The sequence below is a fragment of the Harpia harpyja genome, chromosome 9 (assembly GCF_026419915.1).
Source record: "Harpia harpyja isolate bHarHar1 chromosome 9, bHarHar1 primary haplotype, whole genome shotgun sequence".
NCBI lineage: Eukaryota > Metazoa > Chordata > Aves > Accipitriformes > Accipitridae > Harpia > Harpia harpyja.
Window position 1 is genome coordinate 47,007,729 of NC_068948.1, and position 23,281 is coordinate 47,031,009.

The 23,281-nt window shown below is 63.9% G+C and overlaps 1 protein-coding gene across 1 annotated transcript; it reads left to right on the plus strand.

The window, feature by feature from the left end:
* Positions 1–1,000: 1,000 nt before the first annotated feature.
* Positions 1,001–21,679, plus strand: SCARF2 (scavenger receptor class F member 2). The gene is given in 12 exon segments (XM_052797128.1): positions 1,001–1,128; positions 1,130–1,209; positions 6,625–6,683; positions 8,577–8,678; positions 8,991–9,510; positions 9,626–9,844; positions 10,249–10,377; positions 12,906–13,009; positions 13,094–13,211; positions 14,722–14,843; positions 19,124–19,276; positions 19,655–21,679. Coding segments are annotated over 12 exon segments (2,913 nt in total). The 5' UTR covers positions 1,001–1,026; the 3' UTR covers positions 20,860–21,679.
* Positions 21,680–23,281: the final 1,602 nt, after the last annotated feature.

Sequence of the window (23,281 nt, forward strand, 5' to 3'; positions counted from 1 at the left end):
GGACTGTCACATACCTGGGGCTGCCGGACCCCCCAGGACAGCCAGATCCTGGGGCTGTCGGGCTCCTGGAGTTGCCGGATCCCTGGGTCACCTGGATACTGGGGCTGCTGGACTCCCAGGACAGCCACAACCCGGTCCTGTCACACGCCTGGGGCTGCCAGATCCCCAGGACAGACGGACCCCGGGGCTGTTGGGCACCTGAGGCTGCCGGACCCCTAAGACTGCCCGACCCCAGGGCCGTTGGAGACCCCTGGAGCTGCTGGATCCCCGGGTCAGCCAGATCCTGGGGCTGTTGCGCATCTGGGGCTGCCAGATCCCCAGGGGCAGCCGCGACCTGGAGCTGCCGGACTCCCAGGGTCTCCCAGGCACCTGGGGCTGCCAGACCATGAGGACAGCCGGACCCCGGGGCTGCGGGGCACCCAGGGCTGTCGGGCCCCTGGAGCTGCCGGATCCCCGGGACAGCCAGACCCCGGGACTGCCGGACTCCCCAGGGACTCCCGGGAACCCGGAGCTGCCAAACCCCGGGGCTGCCGGACCCCGCGGCCATCCCAACCCCGGAGCCACTGGACTCCCAGCGCTCCCAGGCACCTGGGAGCTACTGGACCCCCGGGCTGAACTGGAAGCCAGGACTTCGCAGCCATCACCCCCCCCCCCCCCGCCTCCTCCTTGGGAAACCCTCCGCCGGTTCCGCGGGGCTGCCTACCCGCTAGAGACCCCCGGGACCATCGGGGCGGTGACTACCCCGCGGCTGGGGAGGCGGCAGCCGGCGGCCCCCGGAGCCTGGCCCGCCGTCAGGGGAACCAATGCGGAATTTCCTGGCTGGCGGCGGGGCCCCTCCCGCCGCTGCCGAGAGGGGGCGCGGGGGAGGCGGCGGCGGCGGCGGCGGAGCGCTCGCACTGCGGCTTCCGCCCGCCGAGCGGCAGCCGGGGCAGGGCGGGTACCGGGCACGGCGGAGCCGGGGAGAGGACCGGGAAGGGGTTGGGGTTGGGGGGGGGGGGAAGAGGAAAGCGCCCGGCCCCGTATGGGATGGGCCGGGTCAAGCCGGGCCCCGCCGCTCCGACGGTCATGGCGGCCCGTGGGTTGCGACCGCCCCGCCGCGCCCGAGCCGGAGCCGCCGTGCTGCTGCTAGCCGGTGCTGGTGCTGGTGCTGAGCCGCGGAGCCGCCCAGGAGCTGAGCCCCCGCGGCAGGAACGTCTGCAGGGCCGGCGGGTAGGAGCGGCGGGGCGGGCAGGTGTGGCGGGACGGGACGGGACGGGACGGGACCCCCCCCGACCCGCGGTTCGGGGGCCGGGGCGCGGCGGGGGGGGACGGGACGGGACGGGACGGACTCGCCGCTCCCCTCCCCCGGGCCAGCCGCGGAGCTGGGCGACTTCCAAGACAAAGTCCGTCTTGTGCGGGGCTGAGGCGGGGGGAGCCGGGCACCGGGGAAGGGGCGAGGAGCTCAGCCCCAGCCTGGCCGGGAGCGGGGCGGGGGGGGGGGGGGGCGGTCCTGATCGCCGGGCGTGCTGCGGGGACCCGGTGCTGGGCACACCGGGGCCGGTCCTGCTCCCCCTTGGGTCAGTCCTGCTGCGAGGAGCCGGTCCTGAGTGCCCCGGGGCCGGTCCTGCACTCCGCGGGGGCCGGGCGTGTTGTGGGGAGCCGGTCCCGGATGCCTCCGGGGCCGGTCCTGCACCCCCCCGGGGCCGGTTCTGCGGTGGGGAGCTGGTCTTGGGTGCCTCTGGGGATCGAGTTGCGCTGCGGGGGGCCAATCCTGCATCCCCGGGGCCGGTTCTGTTGGGGGGGGGGGCCGGTCTTGGGTGCCTCCGGAGATCGGGTTGCACTGTGGGGGGCCGGTCCTGCACCCCCCAGGGCCAGTCCCCAGTGCCGAGCCTGGGCTGGCAGGATGCAGGATGCTCTGGGTATCCTGGTGGAGCTGCCCCGGGGCTGCTTGGGGTGACAGCGTTGGCAGCTCCAGGACCCTCGGGTTTGGCTTCAGAAAATGGGTGCTGGCACTGCCTGGCTGTCCCCCGGGGGTCCCATCCTGCCTGCCTGGCCGGGGGCAGGGCACTGCCTTGTCCCCGCTCCCAGTGCTCTCTGTGTACCACGGGTCGCTTTGCAGAGCATCACCTCAGGCCAAGCTTCTCCACAGCGCTCAGGCTCGGTGCTGGCCAGGCCCCTCGTCCAGGCTGGCCCCAGCAAAGGGGGGAGAGCACCCACAGCTGCTCCCTCCCAGCTAGGAGAGCAGGATCCCCTGCCCTTGATGGGGGGCCCAGGCCATAAATGCACCTTTACATCTCACCCGTGAGGTCAGACGAGTCCACAGGAAAACATGTGCTGCGAGCGAGAGGGGCCGCATAATGGCTCCATTCAGCAGGGCCGCAGGGCGCTGGTGCCCCCTCCTCATATTACAGCCTGAGTTTCCTAAGGAGGCATTTCAGGGAGCCAGAACGGCCGCCGCTCCTGCCCGTGCTGTTCCTCGGCAGGGGAGGATGCGGGCAGCGGTCCTTCCTTGGCTGCCCGTGATCTGGAAAACTGGTTCCCAGCAAAACTGTCACCACGTCCCCGGGTGCCACAGGGGACGTGAGCAGTGTCCCTCCCTGTTCCCAGCATCCTGCCCCACGTGCTGGGGATGGGGTGCCTGGGTGCTCCCCCTTGCACAGGGATCCCCCCACATTCCCGCTGGATGGAGGCAGGGGAGATGCTGCACCCAGCGCCGCAGGGGTCAGACTCGCTCCCTGTGCCACCCGTGGGTGCCGTGGGGTGCGCAAGAGGCACTCGCCGGCGAGCAGGACAGGGTGCACGGGATGGGCAGGCGGTGGTGTCCATCATCCCGTGGCGAACGGGGCCTGGAGGCAGCCTAGGAGCCAGACAAGGTGGGGAGGGGACAGTCCCTGGGAAGCTGAGATGATGTTTGCATCATTTGCCACCCCCTCACCCTTCTGCAAGCCCTTCTTCCCTCCCCACCCACACCCCTGGCATCCACGCCTGTCTTTACTGTGCTGCTCCCCTCCGTATGGAGGATGCCCCATGTGTCACCATCCAAACCCACCTTGGCAGCCCCAAGAACCCGGGGCGGGTGCTGTGGGTCTTGCCCTGGGCCTGGGGCCGGGGACAGCCGGGGCTGGAGGTGGCTTGGGGACGAGGTCCCAGTGTCCCCTGCCCGAGCTTGGTAAAGCTGCTGGTTGGACTCTTGGCCGTGTGGCTCTACCGAGCACATCCAGGCATCCCTCAGAGATGCTGGCTAGGGGTTTCGGAGGGCTCGAGAGGAGGATTCTGCTTGAGCCCCTCCTGCGACCTCCTGAGACCCAGCTAGTGAGTAGCAATTCGAGGAACTATTTAGGGCAGAAGAAAAGGGCGTATTTGGGGCTATTTGGTGTTAAAGTTCTGAGTACTAAATACAGCTTGCTCCTAAATTTGAAGCTCTTTTATAATCAGTTACAAGTTGGCATGACCCTCTCCAAAGCTGCCATTTGGATGCATGCTGATGAGAGCCCTGCACGCATGGGCATTGCTCTGTCCCCGTCCTGCTCTCACTAACGCTTCCTTTTGGTAATCTTTGGGTTTTAACTTATTTTTCTTTTCTTTCTCTGCCTGAAGGGTTTCCATTTACGTACACGATCCTACTCCTGCCTGCACCAGGGCATCTCTATCTTTGCCTGTACCCTGAGACTGGGTTTGGGTTGGGGAGCCGCAGCCGGCATCGGCTGGAGGGGGATGCCGCTGACTGGGACCCCATAGTCCCGAGAGCCCTTTGTGCCACACAAGGGGAGCTGGGTGGCACCGAGTGATGGGTGACATGGAGAAAGAAGGAGCTCAGTGCCGGGGTGATGCTCAGGAGGAGCAGCGGGGTGGGGAGCACTGGGGTGGCCGTGTGGCTGGGGAAGGTGACAGCAATGCTCTGGGCTTTGGGGACACGCTGCGAGTCCGCAGGGCTCCTCTGCAGCTCCGTCTGGCAGGCTGAGAGCGGGGAGGTCTCGTGTGGGACCACGGGCAGCAGCTCCCACCCGAGCCCAGGGTCTCTCTCCTGCTTTTGGGGGTGTGAGCCCGCTTCTCGTTGTTTAGGGGGGGCTGCGTTGCTCTGGATGAGGAGCCATCCTTCCTGCCTCAGGTCCTGCCTCAGGAGCCCTCTCCATAGCCATAGGTAAAGGGGATGTACTTCATCCAGCAATGGGAGCAATGCGGAATATTAATCTGCAAGAAAAATATTCTGCCTCTGTAGAAACCCCCAGAGCATTTGTGGAGGTCCCGCTGATGCTCAGCGGGAGCAGGATGTGGCCACGTGCCGGGGGCAACACTGGCATTGCACGCTCCTCCCTGCAGGTCACAGCTCCAGCTCTGCTGACATCCCCACTCCTTTTGCTCCACATCAGCAAAGCTCCCAAGCCCCAGCCACATCTCGGAGGCAGCTTTTCTTTCGTCTTTTTCCCAGTGTTTGTAGTGCTTTGAAGAGAAGAAAAAGAAATAGAAAATGTATTTGCACTGTGCATGTCTGTAGCGGCATGTCTGCAGCAGCATGTCCATGTGGGTCGGGAGTGAGCTTTTGAACAGATCTCCCAGTTATCCCAGTTCCAGTGGTCACAGGGCACATGGAGCGAGCCCTCTTTGGAGGAGCTGAGACCACAAGACATGCTTTAGACCCGCGCCCTGATGGGTGCCGGTCATCTCTGCAGCCAGCACCGACCCTACCTGTGGCTGGCTGTGCTCAGGGACCAGTCCATGTGCTGCACTGGGAGCACCAGTTACCCAGTGCCTCATCCCAGCTGCCTCTCCTTGCAGCAGGAGCAAGTTTATTTGCTGTCAAAGCCGCTGATAAACGAGGTGGGGTCTGAGCGGAGGGGTGCGGGACGCCATCAGCAGGCATGGTGAAGGAGAGATTAGCTATCAGTGAAAAGATAAGCACGAATCCTGCGTCCGGCAAGGCGGTGGGTGGGCTGGGGTCCCGGCTAGTGGTGGTTGCGGTGCCGCTCACCGCCTCCAGCTTGCAGCAGGGGAAGGGTTTTTCCCTCCTGCCACCGTGTTTCAGCGGCTCCCAACTCCCCGCCGCCAGCTCGGGGCTTTCAGCACGGGTGAGGCTTTTTGGTGCATCACCCATGATGCCCGCTTTGGTGGCCAGGCTGAGCTGTTCGAGGGAGGAGGTTTCCTAAGCAGAGGGTTTCCCCTTGCAAACCTGTGATGGTTTCATCTAAAAAACACCAAACACTGAATTTCTAAAGGGTGGAGTGGTGAAAGCAACCCCAGGTGGGACAGCGGGTGCATTGGCTGTGCCATGGGAGGGTCAGAGCACGGCAGACCCTTCCCCGCCTGCGCCCGAGCATCCCAGCACAGCTGGCGAGCCTTTTTGGGGAGGGCAGCCTGAAGCCTCTTGCAGAGAAGAACCTTGTCTCCAGCCCACCCAGTCCTCGGGGAGGTGGTTTGGTGGTTGACCCCCGCTTTGCCATTAACACCGTGCATCCCCTCGCATGCTCAGCCAGAGCAGAGCCCCCCGCTCGAGCCCCGGGGTCCCCGCGCGGGGGGTACGTGCCGGCCGCCATCGCAGCGTCTTGCGACGGCTTCGACGGCTGAATAGATGGAGCTATTTTGGGCTCCGGCTGCAAGGCATTTTTTCCAGGCCTTGAATCATTTTTGTGGTTCTTTTCTGCCTCCTTTCCAATTTTTCACCGTCCACCGCTAAAAGGGGGACGCGATGCTCCCGGCTCAGCTGTGCGGGTGCTGCCCACCAAGGGGCCGGCGGTGGGAGCTGAGTCCGGCCTCCCCGGTACCCGCATTTGGCCGGGGGGCTGCTGGCAGCTCCCTCCCCGGCCCCAGGACAAGGCGGTCTGGCAGCCAGACACGGTCCTGTGACTGCGCTGGGTTTCGAGCGAATACTTCCTCTCTGTCTCCTCCTCCTCTTCTGCATTTGTTACATATAAAGAGGAAAAGGGGAAAAAAAAAAAAAAAGAAAAAGCAAAACGCATTCCAAGCTGCGGCGCTGGACCAGCTCGGGTGAAGTTTTCCTTGACTGCAGCGTCTGCTCGGGCTGTTTATAACGCTCCAGCATCGCTCCCGTCGCCGGCGGGGACCAGGCGGTGGGGGTCAGCCCAGGGATGAGCGGGTTGCACCGGGGATGAGCAGGATTCCCCCACTCCGGGGGTTACTGCGGTGTCACGGCACGGGGAGCGCATTCCCCACACCTGGGTTGCAGCATTGTGAGTCCCCAGCCATTGGGAGACAAGCCGGGTGTCCAGCTACAGGCAGTTGGTTTTCCCCTGGGGCATTTAGAGCCTTCCCTTTTTTTCCCAGCTTTTGGGGGTCTTGGGGATTTTATTTTTTTTTTACAATAATGGTTGCAAATGCCACTTTCGTTCTTTCATCGCTCCTGATTAATGGGAGGAACTGGTCCTGTCCTCACTCCCAGCATTGCCTCAGCTGGCTAGTGAGGCATCTCAAGCCGGTGCCCATTGGAGCCCCCCCAGCAGATCTGTGCTGCCTGTGTGGTGAAAAAAGAGCCAAGAGCTCTCCTTGCCCCACAGGGGTGCAGCAGCCCCCGGCCAGGGTTCAGCTGACCAGGAGCACTACCTCTCACCATCACAGCATTGGTGCTCCCAGTGGGTTTTTGGGAAGGACCAGGACTTTCTAAGGTCTGTGGTGCTTCTTTTTCCCCTGCAGCTCCTCGGTGCTCGTGTGCTGCCCGGGATGGAGGCAACAAGGAAGCGAGTGTTTAATAGGTAAGCACCGGCATTCTGCTTCATTGGACACCGCTTATCTGCCCATCCTTTGCTGCGCCCTCCTGGCCTCACCACCGCTGTCGGGGGCCACCCTGATGTACCCCACAGTGGGGAACCCCTGTCCCGAGGGCCTCTGTCTGCAGCTGGGCTCCCCAGGGATGCTGGAGGCTGTCCTGCCTCTCTGTGGTACTCAAAGCCAGCAGCGTGTGGGTGGAATGGGTGCTCAGCCCCAGTGTTGGGGTGCTGGTCACAGAGCCCAGCCCTGGGGTACCCCCTGCCCCCACAGTGATGCCCTGGGGTGCCCCAGCCCTCAGCGGGCTCCTCCATGGGGAGCATCACCCCTGCTCCCAAGCTGGGGGGTTTCTCTTCATGCCAGCCAGCTTTGGGTCTAAGGATTTGGGGGTGCTGCTCTGGGACCCCAGGGACAGCGAGATGTCCCCCAGGGTGATGCATGGGGACAGGGAAGGTGCAGCTGCAGGGATGGGACCCCGAGATTTCCCAGGGGTGCTGCAGAAGCATGGGGAGCCAAGCCAGAGCCACCAGTGGAGGAGAAGCCGCCAGGACCAGCCACATGTCCATCATGGCCCCACTGGGGAGAAGCTGCCGGAGCAGGCAGGCTGTCAGGCAGGGGCCACCTTGCCTGCAGGCAGGGCAGCCCCAGCTGGGGCCACGCCAGGCGTTACAGCTCTTACCAGGGGCCACGGCGAGCCCGGCGTGGATGCTCAGCATGAAGCCCCAGGAGCTCTCATCCCCTGCACTGCCGCCACGATGCAGGTGGCTGTTTTGGGGTTCCTGTGCTACTCCCCACAGTCTCAGCCGGCCACGGGGCTCGCCTTGCCCCAGGAGAGCCAGAGGAGCTCTGCGCACCAGCCCGGGGCGTCAGCAGTTTGCAACCAGCGGCGAAGACCACGTAACCAACTAACCCACCGTGCATGAGCCCTCGTAACCGCTCGCTGCATGCGTTGGGTGCCCGCACACCGGGAGCAGGACGCGGTGCCTTCGGCATGCCGGCAGGACGGGAGAAGGACAGGGTCTGCCAGGACAGTGGGGGGAGGATGGTCCCACCAGCGAGCTGTCCCCATCTCCTTGCCCCCCCCAACCTGCTCTAACCGTTAGACTCACTGCTCCTAACCTGTGTAATCTGTCTATTTTAGGGGTTTCTATAGTATCCATCACCGTAGGTCTAAGAACTCCCAGGTAAGGTGGATGGGATGGGTGGTCTGCTCTCCCTCTCCCGGTGGCTAAGGAGGCTTGTCCAGGGCCATGCGGGATCTGCCTGCGCCTGCCTGCACCGCGGTGCTGCCTGTCCCACGTCCTGCGCCTGCCCCGCTCTGGGCATTGGCCCCAGCGCAAGGTCCCCTCGGCAGCAGAGGGGCTAGTGGCCTTTGGGGGCTGGTGGCCCGCGTGGGAGAGGCGGTGGTGGGGGTGGCAGTGACGCTGCTGCGATCTGTAAGGAGTGCAGGGAGGGGGACGGGGGGGACCGTGCTCGCCGCTGCCTGCAACCCCCCCCACCCCATGTCCCCGTTCTCCCCTGGTGCCTGCAGGCAGCCCCTGCCCGGAGCTGCCTGTGCCGGCGATACGGAGCTGAGCGAGGGATGCTGCCGCTGGGTGCAGCCGGTGGCGGGGAGAGGGCTGGGCTGGGTGGCAGGAGGCTGGTGGCAGGGATGCTCTTGATCTGGGTGGCAGGAGGCTGGTGGCATTTTTCTGGTGAGGGTCCCATCCAGCCTGCCCGGCTGCTTGCCAGGACGGTCACAGTGCCACAGCTCAGCAGCGCCCGGAGTGCCACCGCGCACCCCTTACCCTGCTCTGCGGGGCTGGGGGGGGGGGATTGGGGGAGCAGGGACGAACCCAGCGGCACTTGCGCTGACGCCTGCCGTCTGTCCGTCCGTCCAGCCGTGTGCGAGGGGAACTTCACCTGCAAGGAGAACGAGGTGTGCGTCAGGCCCGGCGAGTGCCGCTGCCGCCACGGCTACTTCGGTGCCAACTGCGACACCAGTGAGTACTGGGAGGCGCCCGCGTGTCCTCGGCGGGGTTCGCTGGGGTGGTGCTGGCTGATCCTGGGGTGACTTTCCAGAGCAGAGCATCAGGGACGGGGCTGCAGATGCTCTGGCTTTGCCCTTGCCTGTCCCCCTGGCTTTGTCCCCAGGGCATCGTCCCTTTGGAGGGGTCTCCTTCGAGATCCAGTGCACTGGGAGGAGGAGGGGGGGACAGTGGTCGAGAGGTCCCCTTGGGACTGGGGGTCTCCGCTGGTGCCCGGTGGCAGGGTTGTCCCAGGGGCAGTGCTGGGGCTGACAGCTCTGCCCGCAGAATGTCCCCGGCAGTTCTGGGGTCCCGACTGCAAGGAGATGTGCAGCTGCCACCCCAACGGGCAATGCGAGGACGTGACAGGCCAGTGCACCTGCAACCCCAACCGCTGGGGTCCCAAATGCGAGAACGTCTGCCTCTGCAAGCACGGCAAGTGTGACCAGAAGACGGGCAAATGCACCTGCGAGCCCAACTGGTGGGGACCCCAATGCTCCAGCTCCTGCTATTGCAGCCACAACTCCCAGTGTGACCAGCAGACTGGCAACTGCCTGTGCCAGCCCGGCTGGTGGGGCCGCGGTTGCAACAACCAGTGCTCCTGCAACAACTCACCCTGCGAGCAATTCACGGGCCGCTGCCAGTGCCGGGAGCGGACGTTCGGGCCCCGCTGTGACCGTTACTGCCAGTGCTACAAGGGCAAGTGCAACCAGGTGGACGGGACCTGCACGTGCGAGCCGGGCTACCGGGGAAAATATTGCCGCGAGCCGTGCCCGGCTGGCTTCTACGGCCAAGGCTGCAGGAGGCGGTGAGTGGCCGGACACCGCGGGGCCTGATCCAGCACCGCGGGCTCGGTGGGAGGTGGCAGGAGGAGGTTTCGGGGATGCTGCGCTGGGTGACGGGCTCCCCCTCGGCCGTTGCAGGTGCGGGCAGTGCAAGAGCCTGCAGCCGTGCACCGTGGCGGACGGGCGCTGCCTGACCTGCGAGGCGGGCTGGAACGGCACCAAATGCGACCAGCCCTGCTCGCCTGGCTTCTATGGAGAGGGCTGCGAGAAGCTCTGTCCCCCCTGCAAGGACGGCCACACCTGCAACCACATCAACGGCAAGTGCTCCCATTGCAACCCGGGCTGGATCGGAGACCGGTGAGTGCAGCTGGGTGCAGAGTCGGGCCCCGGTGGAGCGATGCCCAGCCTCCCTGCTGCTCCCTGCCCGGGGACTGGGGGTGGCTGTGGGTTTCTGCAGGCAGGAGGGGAGGGCAGGGATGGGCTGAGCCCGCTGGCACAGCCGTGGGACCAGAGGGAGCCTGCAAGACCCCTGCCCCATGCCCCCAGGTAACGCTGGGTGCGCGCGGTGGGGCTCAGCTCTCAAGCTGGGAAGATTTCGCGCAGGCTCTTGTGCCCAGGATTGGTTCTGGGGCTTTGCATCACGCAAACAGGGTTGACGACACACAGCCCCGTCTCCCTGCCTGCAGGCAGGAGGGCCGGGGGATGCCAGAGGTCCCCAGGAGCTGTGGGTGCTCCAGCCGCCTGCCCTCATCCCTCCCCAGGTGTGAAACCAAGTGTCGGAATGGGACATATGGGGAGAACTGCGCCTTCGTCTGCAGCGACTGCGTCAACGGCCAGTGCCACTTCGAGACCGGCCGGTGCCTCTGCCACCCCGGCTCCCACGGCACCTAGTAAGTGAGCCACGGCAGGCACGCTTCGGGGTGCACCCCAGGGCACGGGCAATGCTCGGGAACCTCCTGCCCCCTCGGGTCCTATGCGGTTCCCAGCCGAGAGGTTTCCTGCGGTGGAAGTGCTCGTGGGCAATAATTCCGATGATTTTTGGAGCGGAGGGGAAAGGACGCGCTTGCAGAGCCGTTAGCAGCAAGGTAATGCCACGAGAGAGGGGGTTTGCTTTAGGAAATGCCTATTTGGCAAAAACAAATGCCGTTGACAGAACGGTGGTTTGTTGGGGGTTTTGGTTTTTTTTCAAGTCTAGGGTGGAATTTCTAGCTGAAAAGAGAGAGAAAACCACATCCCAGAATAGCAAATAGCCTCATGGGCATGGCATCTGCAGGGTGCTCCTGCTGCAAGCTGTGCCTCCAGCCGAGGTCTTCCTCACCCCTGGGAAAAGCCCCCCCAGTCTTCCCCCTTTCCCGCAGCCCAAGGAAGAGGCACAAGGGACATCACGTCCTGCATGCCCTGGTGTTTTTTTCCAGTGTAGGCCTGAAATGCTGTTTGAAAAGGCAAAGAAAGTGTTTCCCACCCAGCTGGGGCATGCAAACAGCTCCCCCAGTTCCTGCAGGGTGTTGCTCAGATTTTCCCAGCAATTAACTGTAAGGGTGATGGCAGTGACAGGGATTCAGAGCTGGCATCCTGCCCGTGCCAGCATTTCGCTCAGGGCATATAAACAGGGAGCGTTTGCATTTCGGGTGAGCGTTTTTGGGGCTTCGCCAACCACTCATGCTGCCAAAAGAGCCGGCTGGGCACCGGCGCCAGCTCAGGGTGCCCAGCCTGGGCATCGTTGCCACCTTCGGTAGCAAAGGCAGAGGTAAGTGGGTCCTGGTGCTTACTGGGGGTGCGCGGTGGTGCTTTCGGCACAGCGCCGAAAGGCAGCACGTGAATTAAACTATTCTGAGACCCCAGCACAGCACCAGGAATGTGGGAACGGGGGCTGCTCGGGATGCAGCCCCGGCCCCAGCAGCATCCCAGAGCTGTAACTGCAGGCTGAGCTGTGCCTTATGGGTGCACACCGGGCGGGCTTGGGGACTTTCTTGGTGCTCAGGCGGATCCCTGTGACTTATGTGCAAACTAGTGTTTTTGTCAGCAGCGTATAATTTTGGTAAAAAGGGGATGACTTCTGGAAGGAAGGCAGAAGTGACGTCCTAGCTGGGCAGGGGTGTCCTCTCAGCTCTACGTCGGGAGGATGCTGAAGGAAAGGCTGCTAAGTTATTTGTGGTGTGCACAAAGAGGTTTATCTCCTCATCATCATTCCCAGAGGTGTTGGGACCATCTTGGAAAAAAAATGCCCCCCCTCTGCTCTCCCAACATCTCAGCCTGGGGCAGAAATGTGGGTCTAAGTAGTGGGGTGCGGAGGTTTGGATTGCTGGGGAAATATCCCAGCTCCCGTCCCGCCGCCTTTGCCACCCCGGCACAGCTGCTCCGAGCGGCCGCGGGGGCTCAGCGCCCGTCCCGGCGGGCACGCAGCGCCTGGCAGGCACGAGGCTCGGCCGGGCCGGCGCTTTGCAAGTCGGCAGAGCATGAAATGGGCTGAGCCGCCTCCGGGCACGGCGCCGAGGGCTGGGGGCAGCTGCGTTCCCGGGGGAGCGTGTTTGGGCCGGGGCCCGCTGGCTCCTTATGGCTGCAGCCGCTCCAGCCGGGATGCTGCTGCCGGTGAGCAGCTGGTGGAGGGTTTGGTGACCGGTAGCGCCGCCGGCATCCCCCAAATCCATCCGGGTCCTGCACCGCGGTGCCTGTCCCACCGCCGGGGTGGAAGGTTGGGTTGGTCCCGCCAACACCGAGAGCCCCGGTTGCTTTGGCGTGTGCCTGGCACGTATTTTCTGTGCTCAGGCCCTTGATGCTCGCAGGTCGGTGCCCGTTCCACGTGTGTCCCCATCGCCTTGGTGACGCTGTCAGGGAGGTCATTTTACCGGCGGTGGGGATTTGACGCAGGGGATTTGAAGCCAGGCTTAGCCAAACCAGGAGGGTCTGCCCTGACAGAGCGGATGCCTCAGGGCTGCTCCTTTGTTTTTTCTTCTCGGAGGCCAAAAAATAAAAATAAAATCAATCTGGGCACTTTCCCAGCTCATGGCTGCTGTGGCTCTGCCCGGCTCAGTGTGGGGGAGCCCGGGAGTGCCATGGCCACGTCACTGCTGAGCTGAGCTGAGCTGGAAATCTTGCGTGTGACACTGGGGTGACTTTAGATGCAACTGCTGGGTTAACAACCTTTCCTAATTGCTGCGCCTAATTGCAAAGCCCCACGTGGGGAGCAGCGAGAGTGTGTGAGCTCTAGCTGGGCCAAATCTCCCGAGCGATGGGTGAAGCCGCTGGGTGGGTGATGGGGTCCTGCTCCCTGCAGCTTAGGGGGTCCCCCAGGGTGCAGGGGGGGGCTGTGTCGGAGCAGCCTGGAGAAGTGCCCCCCGCTTTTCCCCAGAGCACGGAGGGTTTGGGAGGAGGCAGCAGCCGGGGCGGCGAGGGCTCTCACTTGCCCCCTTCCCTCCAGCTGTAACCTGACTTGCCCGCCCGGCCGCTACGGAGCCAACTGCGCCGAAGCCTGCAGCTGCCACGACGGCGCCTGCGACCCGCTGACGGGCGCCTGCCACATGGGTGAGTGCCGGCGGGCACGGGTCGGGGTGCCGGGCTCTGCCGCCGGGCCATCCCCGGGGCTGACCGGCCGGTTTTGTCTTGCAGAGGCCAACCAGCGGATGGGGGTGATCGGGGCAGGAGCCCTCCTGGCGCTGCTGCTCATCCTCCTGCTCTCCCTGCTCTGCTGCTGCTGTGTCTGCCGCAAGAAGGACGAAGCCCGTGGGTGAGTGCCGGGGCCGGGGGGGCTCTGCCGTGACGCCCAAGCAGAGGGGAGAGCTGTGGGTCTGGGGACAGCTGGGGATGGCGGTGACCAGTGCAGGGCTGGGACCGCTGGGGCGATGCAGGGACCTCACTGGGACGGCGGTGCTGTGGGGAAACTGAGGCAGAGCGGCGCTGCCCACCCGGCACCGTGTGCCCTGTGGGTCCCTGGGGTCTGAGCAGGTCCCGCTGCGTCCTCAGGGCAGCACCCAGCTGGGGGGCTGATGGAGGGGCTCGGGGTGAGCCCTGCCTGGGGACACCCCCTTCCCCCTCTCCCTGATGTTGTTTCCCTCTCGTGGGCCATCACTTCATGGACACCCCCCCAGGTCCCCTCCAGTCTCCAGGGGGCTGGAGCTGATCTGCAGAGGGAACCCTAAAATACAGCGAGGGCATCGAGACGTGACCGAGACCCCCAGAACAAACCCCTGGGCCATGGGGTGAGACCTGGAGGGGGGGTGATGGGCTGCAGCACTGCCAGCTGTCCCGCATGGGGATGTTCGGAGCAGGGAGGGTGAGTTCCTGCAGCAAGGTCGGGTTGCTGGCGGCACCCCGTGACATCCCACCATGGGGACGGGGATGGGGACAGCCCCATTGCAGCGGGGGGAAGGCTTGTGCTGCTCAGCAAGGAATGAGCGGACCGTGGGAGCTCCTCCGGCTGCGGAAGAAAGCCTCCCCTCATGCCACCGGCCGCTGCACAGGAATTTTCCAGAAGCCTCCCCTTGCAGCCCTGCCAGCTCAATCCCAGCCCGGCACATCTGGCTTGGAGAGCCTGGGGGCTGCGTGTAATTATCCCACAGATAAAAGCACAAATGCAGCCCCGCGTGGTGAAGTATTGCACAGAGAGAGGGGAAATGGCTCAAAATAGTTTCCTCTCTCCCCGGGTGCCTGGACCTCCACAATGTCCCGAAACAGCTGCGTCACCCGCGGTGCCGTCCCAGCAGCGCTCCCTTGCCGGAGCATCCCGAGGGACCGTGGCAGTGGTGGGCACGTCGCAGGTTGCCTTGCATCAACACATGAAGCCGTTCGCTCCTGCGGCTGCAGATAATTGCTTGAAACCTCGGCCCCGGGAGGCTTCAAAACCAGAGAGCAAATAAAGAGAAGCCAAGTGTTTGTTTTAGGGTTGGGATAATTTTTATTTTTTTAAAGATTCAGGGTCTTGGCAGGGTGTTGCGGGTGTTTTGGGGCCAGGCTGCCAACAGCCATGGCCGGATCTGGCCTTGCCACCATCCCCTGGCACTGCTCTGCATCCTGGCGCGGTGCGAGCTGGTGCCCGGGGCTGGCGGCGGCCCTGGCAGGTCCCCGACCCCCCGTGCCCCGGGCACCCCCCTGCTTTGATCTGCCCCATTATCTTTCCTGAAACCCCTTGCATTTGCAGCATCCCTGAGCTCCTGACTCTCTCCGTGGCCCCGTGAAGGCTGTCCCCACCACGAGGCGGGTGCCAGTGCCTCTGATGGAGCTGTCGCCTTCTCTTGCAGCTCCAGCCAGGACCCGGCAGCAGCCAAGAAGCCCCCGAGACGCTTGTGCGGGCGTTTCAGTCGGATCGGCATGAAGCTCCCGCGCATCCCCCTGCGCCGCCAGAAGTTACCCAAGGTCGTGGGTAAGGTGCTGGGGTTTGGGGAGGGGGCAGAGGGCCAAACCCTGGGGGTTTTACTCCTGGCAGGGCAGCGCACGTGACTCACGGCATCCTTTCCAGCCCCAAAACAAGGGCGGCGAGCGTGGCAGACCAGTGATGGGGACACGCGGGTCCCTGGGACCGACGCAATGCTTGGTTCGAGCTGCCTGGCTCGCAGGGGCTCAGCCCTTTCTCAGTCGGCAGCTTCTGGATCTCAAAGCGCATCGTTTTGCTTTGTGAGGGTGGGTACCTGGTGCCTGGAGCTCTGCTGAGCTGTTTTGTGAGGCTTTTACGTTCCCCAGGTAGAGGAACAGTCCCTGTCGTGGCAGCGAAACGCCTCGTTTGCTCTCTTGGTCCTGACTTAACCCTGCCCCAGCTTTGCATGGGGCCAGAGCATCCAAGCTGGGGCCGGAGCCCACCCCGCTGTGGGTGGGCTCTGTGCGCAGCAGAGTTGAGGATGGAGGGGCAGAGATTTTTGGGTGAGATCCCCACGCTGCCTGGGCACAAACTGGGCTTGTAGGGGGATGCTTGCACCTGGTAAAGCCCCTGACCTGGAGCTGTCAGGGCTGTTGGGGACCCCCTGCGTCCAGGCAGCTGGGGGACACTGTCCCCCGCACGCTCCAAACCCTCCCTGCGCTCGTCCCAGCATGAGGAGCTGGGGATGTGCTGACTCGGAGGGGAATAAACTGGGGGGCGAAGGCAGCGCTCCCCACCCTGCGCTGGCATGGGGCTCAGCCCCGTGCCCCCCTTCCCAAGCCCAGCACCTCCCCAGGCATGCAACGCTGGTACGATGCCCCGAGCAGCCGCATCCCAGTGCGCAGCGGCTCGGCGTGAGGCTGAATCCCCCATTGCAGGTGGGACACAGAGATGGCCCCCGTCCCAGCACGCCGTGCCCAAGCTCCAGCATCAAAGCAGGGAGGACGAATCCTCGCCTGCCGCGTGGGGCACGGCAAAGCCCTGCCCCAGAGCAGGGTGCGCCGGGGCCGGAGAAACATTCCTGCTGCAAGGATAACAGAGGATAACAGAGGCCGTGTTTGTGGAAGGGGCCGGGCAGGGCTTGGGGAGGACAGAGGGTGCCTGTGTGCGGCGAGGGCAGGGGGGGCTCAAGGGGGCTGCCTGTGCCTTCCCCGCGCCGGCTGGCGCCCACCCAGCTGCTCTGTGTAAACAGGGCGGCAGCAGCCCCGGGAAAGGCTGAGGATGCAGCACCGGTGCCGGAGGGATGCTCGGGATGGTCTGGGGTCCCGGCAGGGCTGGAGCTATTCCTGGAGCCTGGTTGTGGGGTTGGGGGTTGTTGTTTCACTGGAGGGAAAGGCTTTGGTCAGGGCTTGCCTTGTGTTCATCGTGTCATCCTGCACGGCAGAGCCGGCGTGGGTTGCGGCAGCTCCCAGTCCTTCTGGTGCACGGTCCGGCAATGCCTCCAGCACCCACTGGGTCTGGGGACCCCCTGGGGGAGGGAGACCTGCTGGGGTGCCTGTGGCAGCTGCATCCCTGTGATGCCCGGTGACCGCGGTGCCACGTCAGTGTGTGGCTCCACCTGGAAGCCCCAGTGGCCGGTACACGGTGGCAGAGGCCGTCTGTGTCCCGCGTTGGTCCTGCCAGCAGGAGGGTCCGGAGGATGCTGAAATGCCCCATCCCAAGTGCCAGGTCAGCACTGGAGGGGCTCAGGACCCTGTGGGGATGTTGCGGTGAAACCGGTGCTGGCTGAAGCCAAGGACGCCCGGTAGACGGTCGCTCTGGATCTGCTCGCATCCTTGCAGAGCCGCCGCCTGACCATGCGTTTGCTGGCGCCGGGTGGGTTTTCCCCTCTGGGCTCAAACGTGACCATGGTCACCACCAGCTAGCACAAGCCCACGCGTGGGAGCACCTTCCCAGGTGGGACAGCAGGTCTTGAAGCCCCACCAAAGCTCAGTGGGTGCCTGGAGCCCCAGGTGCCCCCCTCAAAAGCAGCTCCCCAGCCTTGGCACCAGCTTCACATCCGCAGCATCTCCCTGGGGATTGCACCTGAGCTGGCAGCCCGCGTGGCCACATCCTGGCCTGACACCAGCGGCCGTGGTGCCAGGATTTGGGTATCCCTGTCTGCCTGAGTTTCACGGGGTTTGCTTCTCGGGACATCAGCGGTACCAGCATGGGTCTCGGTTGCGTGTCGCCCCGCAGATGCCGGGGCTAACCCGAGCTCTGCAGCGCGCGGTGCCCAGTCCTGCACCCCACCACCGCATCTCATCGCTAAGCAGCGAAGCTCAACCAGCCCTGAGGGTGATGCCGACCACGGGGAGCTTGGGATGAGTGGGAGAGGGCAGCCAGGAGGGCTCCGGTGCCGCCCTCCCACGGCCCTTCTGTGGCTCCTCGCCACTTCGTCCCCGGTCTTGAGACCGATCGACCGCCAGGGAACCGGGGCTGGGGTTGGCACCCTGATGCTGTGGCCCCGGGAGATTTTGGGGAGCAGCGGCAGGAGGAGACCTGTGGGAAGCATCCAGTTTTCTCCCAGCCCTATCAGCCCATGATATATCAGCTACGGGAGATGAATCTCAGGGGACCACGCAGGAGCCCCCAAGCCTGGCTCCGGGTGTGCTGCACATCCTCTTTTTATCCTTTGGCCATATCCTGGGTCTCATTTGAGTCCTGGAGACGCCTCGTGGCCATGAGTCCCAGCCGCTCGTCATGCCTCCTCTCAGGAAGCATCTCCCTTCATCCGCTTCCAGCCGGCTGCTTTTAATTTTCCCTTTTTGGTTTTTATTACAAGGAAAGCCATGTTGAAACTGCCACTTCCCCCTCTCCAGGCCGTTTGCTCTTTAAATATCGCTGCTTACTTTTTTTTTTTTTTTTTCCCTTTCTCCAAGAAGCCAAACTATGTAGGGGCGAGCGTGCATCGCTGCCGTCATTTTAATGACCCTGCATCTCTGAAGCCAGATTCCCTAATAGAGAATAAATGTTCTGGTGGACATCCCAATAACACTTAGAGTTATTTTATTGTAAAACAGGGACGTGGTGCAAAAATGAAACAGTCAGAGCAGGAAATTACAGTGCGACTTAGATGGTTGGGATGTGCGGACAGAGGTTATAAATACCTGGAAATATCGATGTCCAGCTGCTGCGCAGGGGGAGCCTGGCTGTGCGCTGGGTTTTTGCAGCCCTTGCTGCGAAGCAGGGCTCTGCCTGGGCTTGGAGGCAGCTTGCCACCATCCCAGGGGACAGAAGCCAGCAGGCAGGGGATGGGGACAAGAGCATCTGGTGCTGCCCAGCACTCTGGGAGGGTTGGTCCCCTCCACCCCGCTGGGTGCTGCCACAGCCCTGCGGGTACCCCGAGGACGATGCTGAAGCTGCAGGCACCTGGGGAAGCCCCACAGGATGGGTTGGGACATGAACTTATCCAGCAAAGAGCCTTAAAAATGATCAAACAGAAAAAACAGTCCCTCCCAGCCCAGACAACTGTCACTGCTCAGCTTTTTTTTTTTTTTTTTTCCTAACTGTTGAAACCAAAAATATTTTTAACACCAAGTTTTTCCTCTCTCGTGGCTTTTCTCTTCCGCGGTCAGCCCCCGCAGCAGAGGAGGCAGCACCGGGGTGAGGGGGGATGCTTTTCCTCGGCTTCGGGATGGGAGAAGCTGGCAAAGTGTGTGAAAAGTGGCAGAATTGGGAAAAAGCGGTGATGTGAGTCCCCTGCCACAAGCATCCTTTTATCATCCTTCTACCTCCTTTTGCAGAAGCAGAAGGAAAAGGAAAATGCAAACCATGATGCTGAAGTGGAAATTAGTGCAATTAAAGCTGGCAGCTCATTTCTTTCCCCAGGAAGGGGACAGTCACAGCGCCAGGACTTTCTTTGCAAAGTGGCTGTGCCGGGTTGCGCAGCTCATGGGTGACTGCCGGGACACTCACTGGGTCCTCGTGGGACCCAGGGTTTTGGGTGGCTCATCCGTCTGCCACGTGCATCCTCGATTTGGGCAGCTGGAGACCTGCCGTGGAGGGTGGGGATAGGTGGGAGGTGTAAGGCTGCACGGGCTCTGCTGTCCACAGCCACTCGTCCCCAGGCGTGGGGGATGCTGGTCACCACCATTGCGGGTTGATGGCTTCTGTGGGTGCTTGGCTGGGGGACCTGGTGGGGATGCGCGGCGAGAGCTGTCCCCATGTCTGGGATGCTGTCCCTGTCCCCAACACCCACTGGAAAGTTGGGCAGGGGGGAGCTGTGCAGCATCCCACCCTCCTGGCTGGCGTGGGGGCTGGGGGGGTCCAGCAGGATGGGCACTGACAGCAGTTCCTTGCCCTCATAGTGGCCCACCATGACCTGGAGAACACCCTGAACTGCAGCTTCATCGAGCCACCCTCTGTGGTGGAGCAGCCTTCCCCATCCTGGTCCTCCCGCGGCTCCTTCTCCTCCTTTGACACCACGGACGAGGGGCCGGTGTACTGCGTCCCCCACGAAGGTGAGCAGGGGCACCGGGTGCTTCCCCAGGGGACGTCGGGGCCATCAGGGGCCACCTCCTGCTCGGTGGAGAGGCATCACCCTTGCGCGGTGGGGACCGTGTCACCCTGGCTCCTCGTGCCGCGGGAAGGGATGCGGGTGCCAGTGTTGCCTCCCACACAGAGTTCCCTCCTCTGGCGTTTGCTGCTCCGGGGTTGTTTTAAGAGCCCTCTTGTGCTGGGGTCCCTGACCAGGAGGAGGGAACGGGGGGACCTGGCGACGCGCTGGGGTGCGGGGAGGAACCGGGTGGGATGCCGTCCCACCGTGCTGTGGGAGCATCTCGGTCCTTCCCCTCCCCGGGCACACCCCGACCTGACACCCCCGTGCTCTCTTCCCACAGAGAGCGTGGGCGACAGCAGGGACAGGGGGACACCCGCCAGCCCTGGGGACAAGCTGGTGGCCCCGGCAGGCGGGGAAGAAGCGGGCGAATACACCTTCCTGAAGGAAACGGGCTCTGTCAGAGCTTTCCCAGCCGACAGCAGCGAAACGCCCCTGCTCAAGTCGTCGGACAGCGAGCGCTCCTCCTGCGGCTCGGGCTCGGCCGGCGCCGCGCTCTACGCCCGGGTCGCTCGTCTCTCCAAGCAGTCCAAGGAGGAGGAGGATGCTACCACGGAGCCCCGCAGCTCCGGGAAGCCGCCATCCCCGGAAAGGACCAAGCCCCGTCCCCCAGACCCAGCCACAAAGCCCAAAGTCTCCTGGATCCACAGCAGGTACAACTCCAGCCAGTCCAACTCGCTGCCGGCACCCAGCCGGTCCCCGGAGCGAGCGGCTGCCCGGTCCGGCAGCCCGGAGCAAGGCCAGGGCTTGGCCAAGAGGAAGAGGAGCCCGAGCGAGACGTCAGCCGGTGTGCAGGGCAGAGCGGAGGAGAAGGGCGGCATGCGGGGCAAGGAGAAAGCGCAGAAGCAACCGAAGGAGCCCGGCGTCCCTGAGGGCAAAGCCAGCCTCGCCGGGGAGCCCCAGTCGCCCTCCAAGCCCAAGCAGAGGAGCAAAGCCGGCTCGGAGCCGACGGAGAGCATCAACGGGGCGGTGCAGAACGCCTTCCGAAAGATGGGCGCCTTCCAGCCAGAGCGGCGGGTCGGGGACAACAGGGATGCTCCTCGCAGCCCCGGAGCCGGCAAACCCCGCTCCGAGCCCCTCCATCCCCACCTGGCCTCCGAGCTGGCCGCCCAGCTGAAGGAAAAGACTCAGAGCCTCAACAAGGGGGACGGAGGCACCCGGGCGAACGGGGTGGGCGCCCAGCGGGAGAAGCCCACCCCTCCGCAGAAAGCCAAGCGCTCGGTGGCCGCCGGCGGCCAGAAGACCAGCAAGCCCTTGCTGCCCACCTCTCCCCACCTGCAAAAACTGATCCCTGGGGCGGCCGAGCCGGCAGCCGGGGAGCCCAAGCGGGTGGAGAAGCCAAGCACCGGCAGCGGCCAGGACCAGGCTCTCCCCAACGAGCAAGCGGCCAAGAAAACCCCCATTAAAAAGCCTCCCAGGAAGAAGAGCCGAGAAGCCAGCCTGGAGCCGCCCCGAGCAGCCGCTGTGCCTGCTCAGGCGGTGCAGTGACCGGGAGCCGGGCACCGGCCCCGCACCGGCCGGCCGTGCGCCGGGAAGAAGGACATTTGCCGGCACGGCCAGCGGACACGGAAGCCTGGACTGGGCAGGGGGCACTGGAAGAGCCTCGAGCCTCCATTTCCCCCCTCCTCCATCTCTCTCATCCCCCTTTTTCCTTTAGTCTCCCCTGCCCCAGGACCTGGTCCTCCCCATCCGTGCCCTGCTGCCTGCTCCCTGCCCGGGTCTGGCAGCTCGCCCTCCCCGCGCAGGGCAGGACCGCAGGGAGCTGGCCCAGCCACCAACCCGAGGCGGGGGGGTCCGTGCGTGGCATATCCCCCCCACACTTTTTTGTAGCAGTATTATCGATCGCATAAGCAGTGCTTGTTGTACTAGACGTACCCACGGTATATTCTGCAGTAACGGAGCCGCTCGCTTCCCGCACCCCACTCCGGTCTGTCGGGCTCGTGGTGCACGGGAGAGGGAGGGTGCTGCTGCTCGGCGCCCAGGGCATCACCAGGGACGTGCCCCGAGTCCGTCGCCGGCAGCGAACCCCATGCCCCGGCGCCCTGGGCTCCAGGCACGGCTCTCCATTGCCGGTCCCGCCACAGCCGCGCCATGCCCGGCGTGGGGTCGAGCTGGTTTCGACCGATGCCACCCTCCCCTCTGCCCCTGGGGTTGCTTCTGGCCAGGAGGAAAGCACTATTTATGGCCGGAGCTGGATGCCCTTCAGGCTCCCGCGTCCCATCCAGCGGAGTGGGAGGGATTAGTTCGGTACGACAGAGCCTGGCACCTCTGCAGAGCGCTTTCCTAATAAAAATGTATTTCTTCTGTAGCTGGGTGCCGTATCTCCATGCCCCAGGCTCTCCGTGGGCGGATGACATGCTGGGCATCGCCTGGTCTCGCTTGGGTGCTCAGCCCGGTCCTGAGCGGGATGCAGTGGGGAGGTGGATGACTTTGCGGCAGGTTCAGGCGGGTGGTGACAGGCAGGTAGGCAGGGTGGGGGGCAGATCCCCGCTGTGGCTGCTGCTGGGTGCTCACCTCATCCCCCAGTATCCAGCATCCTCCCGTAGCCCAGCAAGAGCCCCGGGGGCTGGACGGGTCTTGTGGTCAGACCCTCTCCAGCGTAGCAAGGATTGGACCCTGGGGCTCAAGAGAGCTCTGGCTGCTGTGCAAAAAGAGTCCACCCCTGGCTGGGTGCTTGGAGTGCTGGGAGACAAATTGGGGGGGAAACAGGGGGCTGGCAGTGGGGTGCAGGGCTCTGACCCCAGCTTTCTAACCCCATTGCCGAGGGGCTGCCAACCCTGGCAGCACTGGGGGTCTCCACACAGCCCCAGGCACGATGCTGCCATGTGGCAAGGCTGGGACAAGCCCAGGGGCCAGCTGAGATGGGCTTTCTCCCGCACGGCTTCTGCCCAAGATTCCTGAGCACTCCTGCCTGCAATTTGCCTGCACCCTGCCTACACCCTACCTGCATGCTTCCATCACTTTGCCGGTGCACTGCCTGCATGCTACCTAATGTCTACGTGCATTTCACAAGCGCGCTGCCTGTGCTCTACCTGCTCTCTGCCTGCACTTTGCTCGCACTCTGCCTGCACACTACCCGCACGCTGCCTGCGCTCTGCGTCGCTGCCTGCGGTGGGAAGGCAGCGGAGCTCTGCGGTCTCCCTGCGGGGACTGAGGGCAGCAGAGCCCTGCCTGTCCTGCCGCTCCTGGTGCTCAAGCGGAGCCTCCGCCAGCCCATGGGGCTGGAGGACCCATCGTTCTGCCCGGATCTCCCTGGAGGAGCCGGAGCCGCGGGCTGTGGGGGACCCTCCCTGCCGTGAGAAATGAAAGCAGGGCTGTCCGCTCCTGTGGGAGCTGGGAGCACTGGTGCCCACAGTTGAGCCATCCTGAGCTCTGCCCATGGTGGGGGGACGATGGCCAGGAGACGACCACTGGACCAAAAGGCCAACCGCAGGGCAATCGCAGAGGTGACGGAGGGAGCTGGTGGACACCAGCATGGGATGAGACCACCCGGAACCAGGACAGCAGCCAGTCCAGCATGGCATCCAGGAGGGGACGGGGCTCCGGTACACTCCCTGGCATCGCTCAGCGTCATGGAGCTGGAGCCAGTGCAGTACCTGACACTGGCTGGAGCAGCATCATCTCATAGCAAAAAGCTGAAGAATAAAGGGACGGGACATCACACAACTTGTTGGCATTGCTTACCAGACTCCTGGCCACCTTTCAGAGTTCCTTCACTCCCCCTCCCCTTTCCTTCAGGTTTTACTTGGGAAGATGAAGGATGACAGATGAAGGTACTCCAGGTTCTTCTCAGCAGGGTCCTTCCAGCTCAGATGGGTCATATGCTTCTTCAAGAAATGTCCTGTGATGCCACAGGCCATAAAGGACATCACCATTGCAATGGATGAGGCATTGCCACACCTCAGCATCA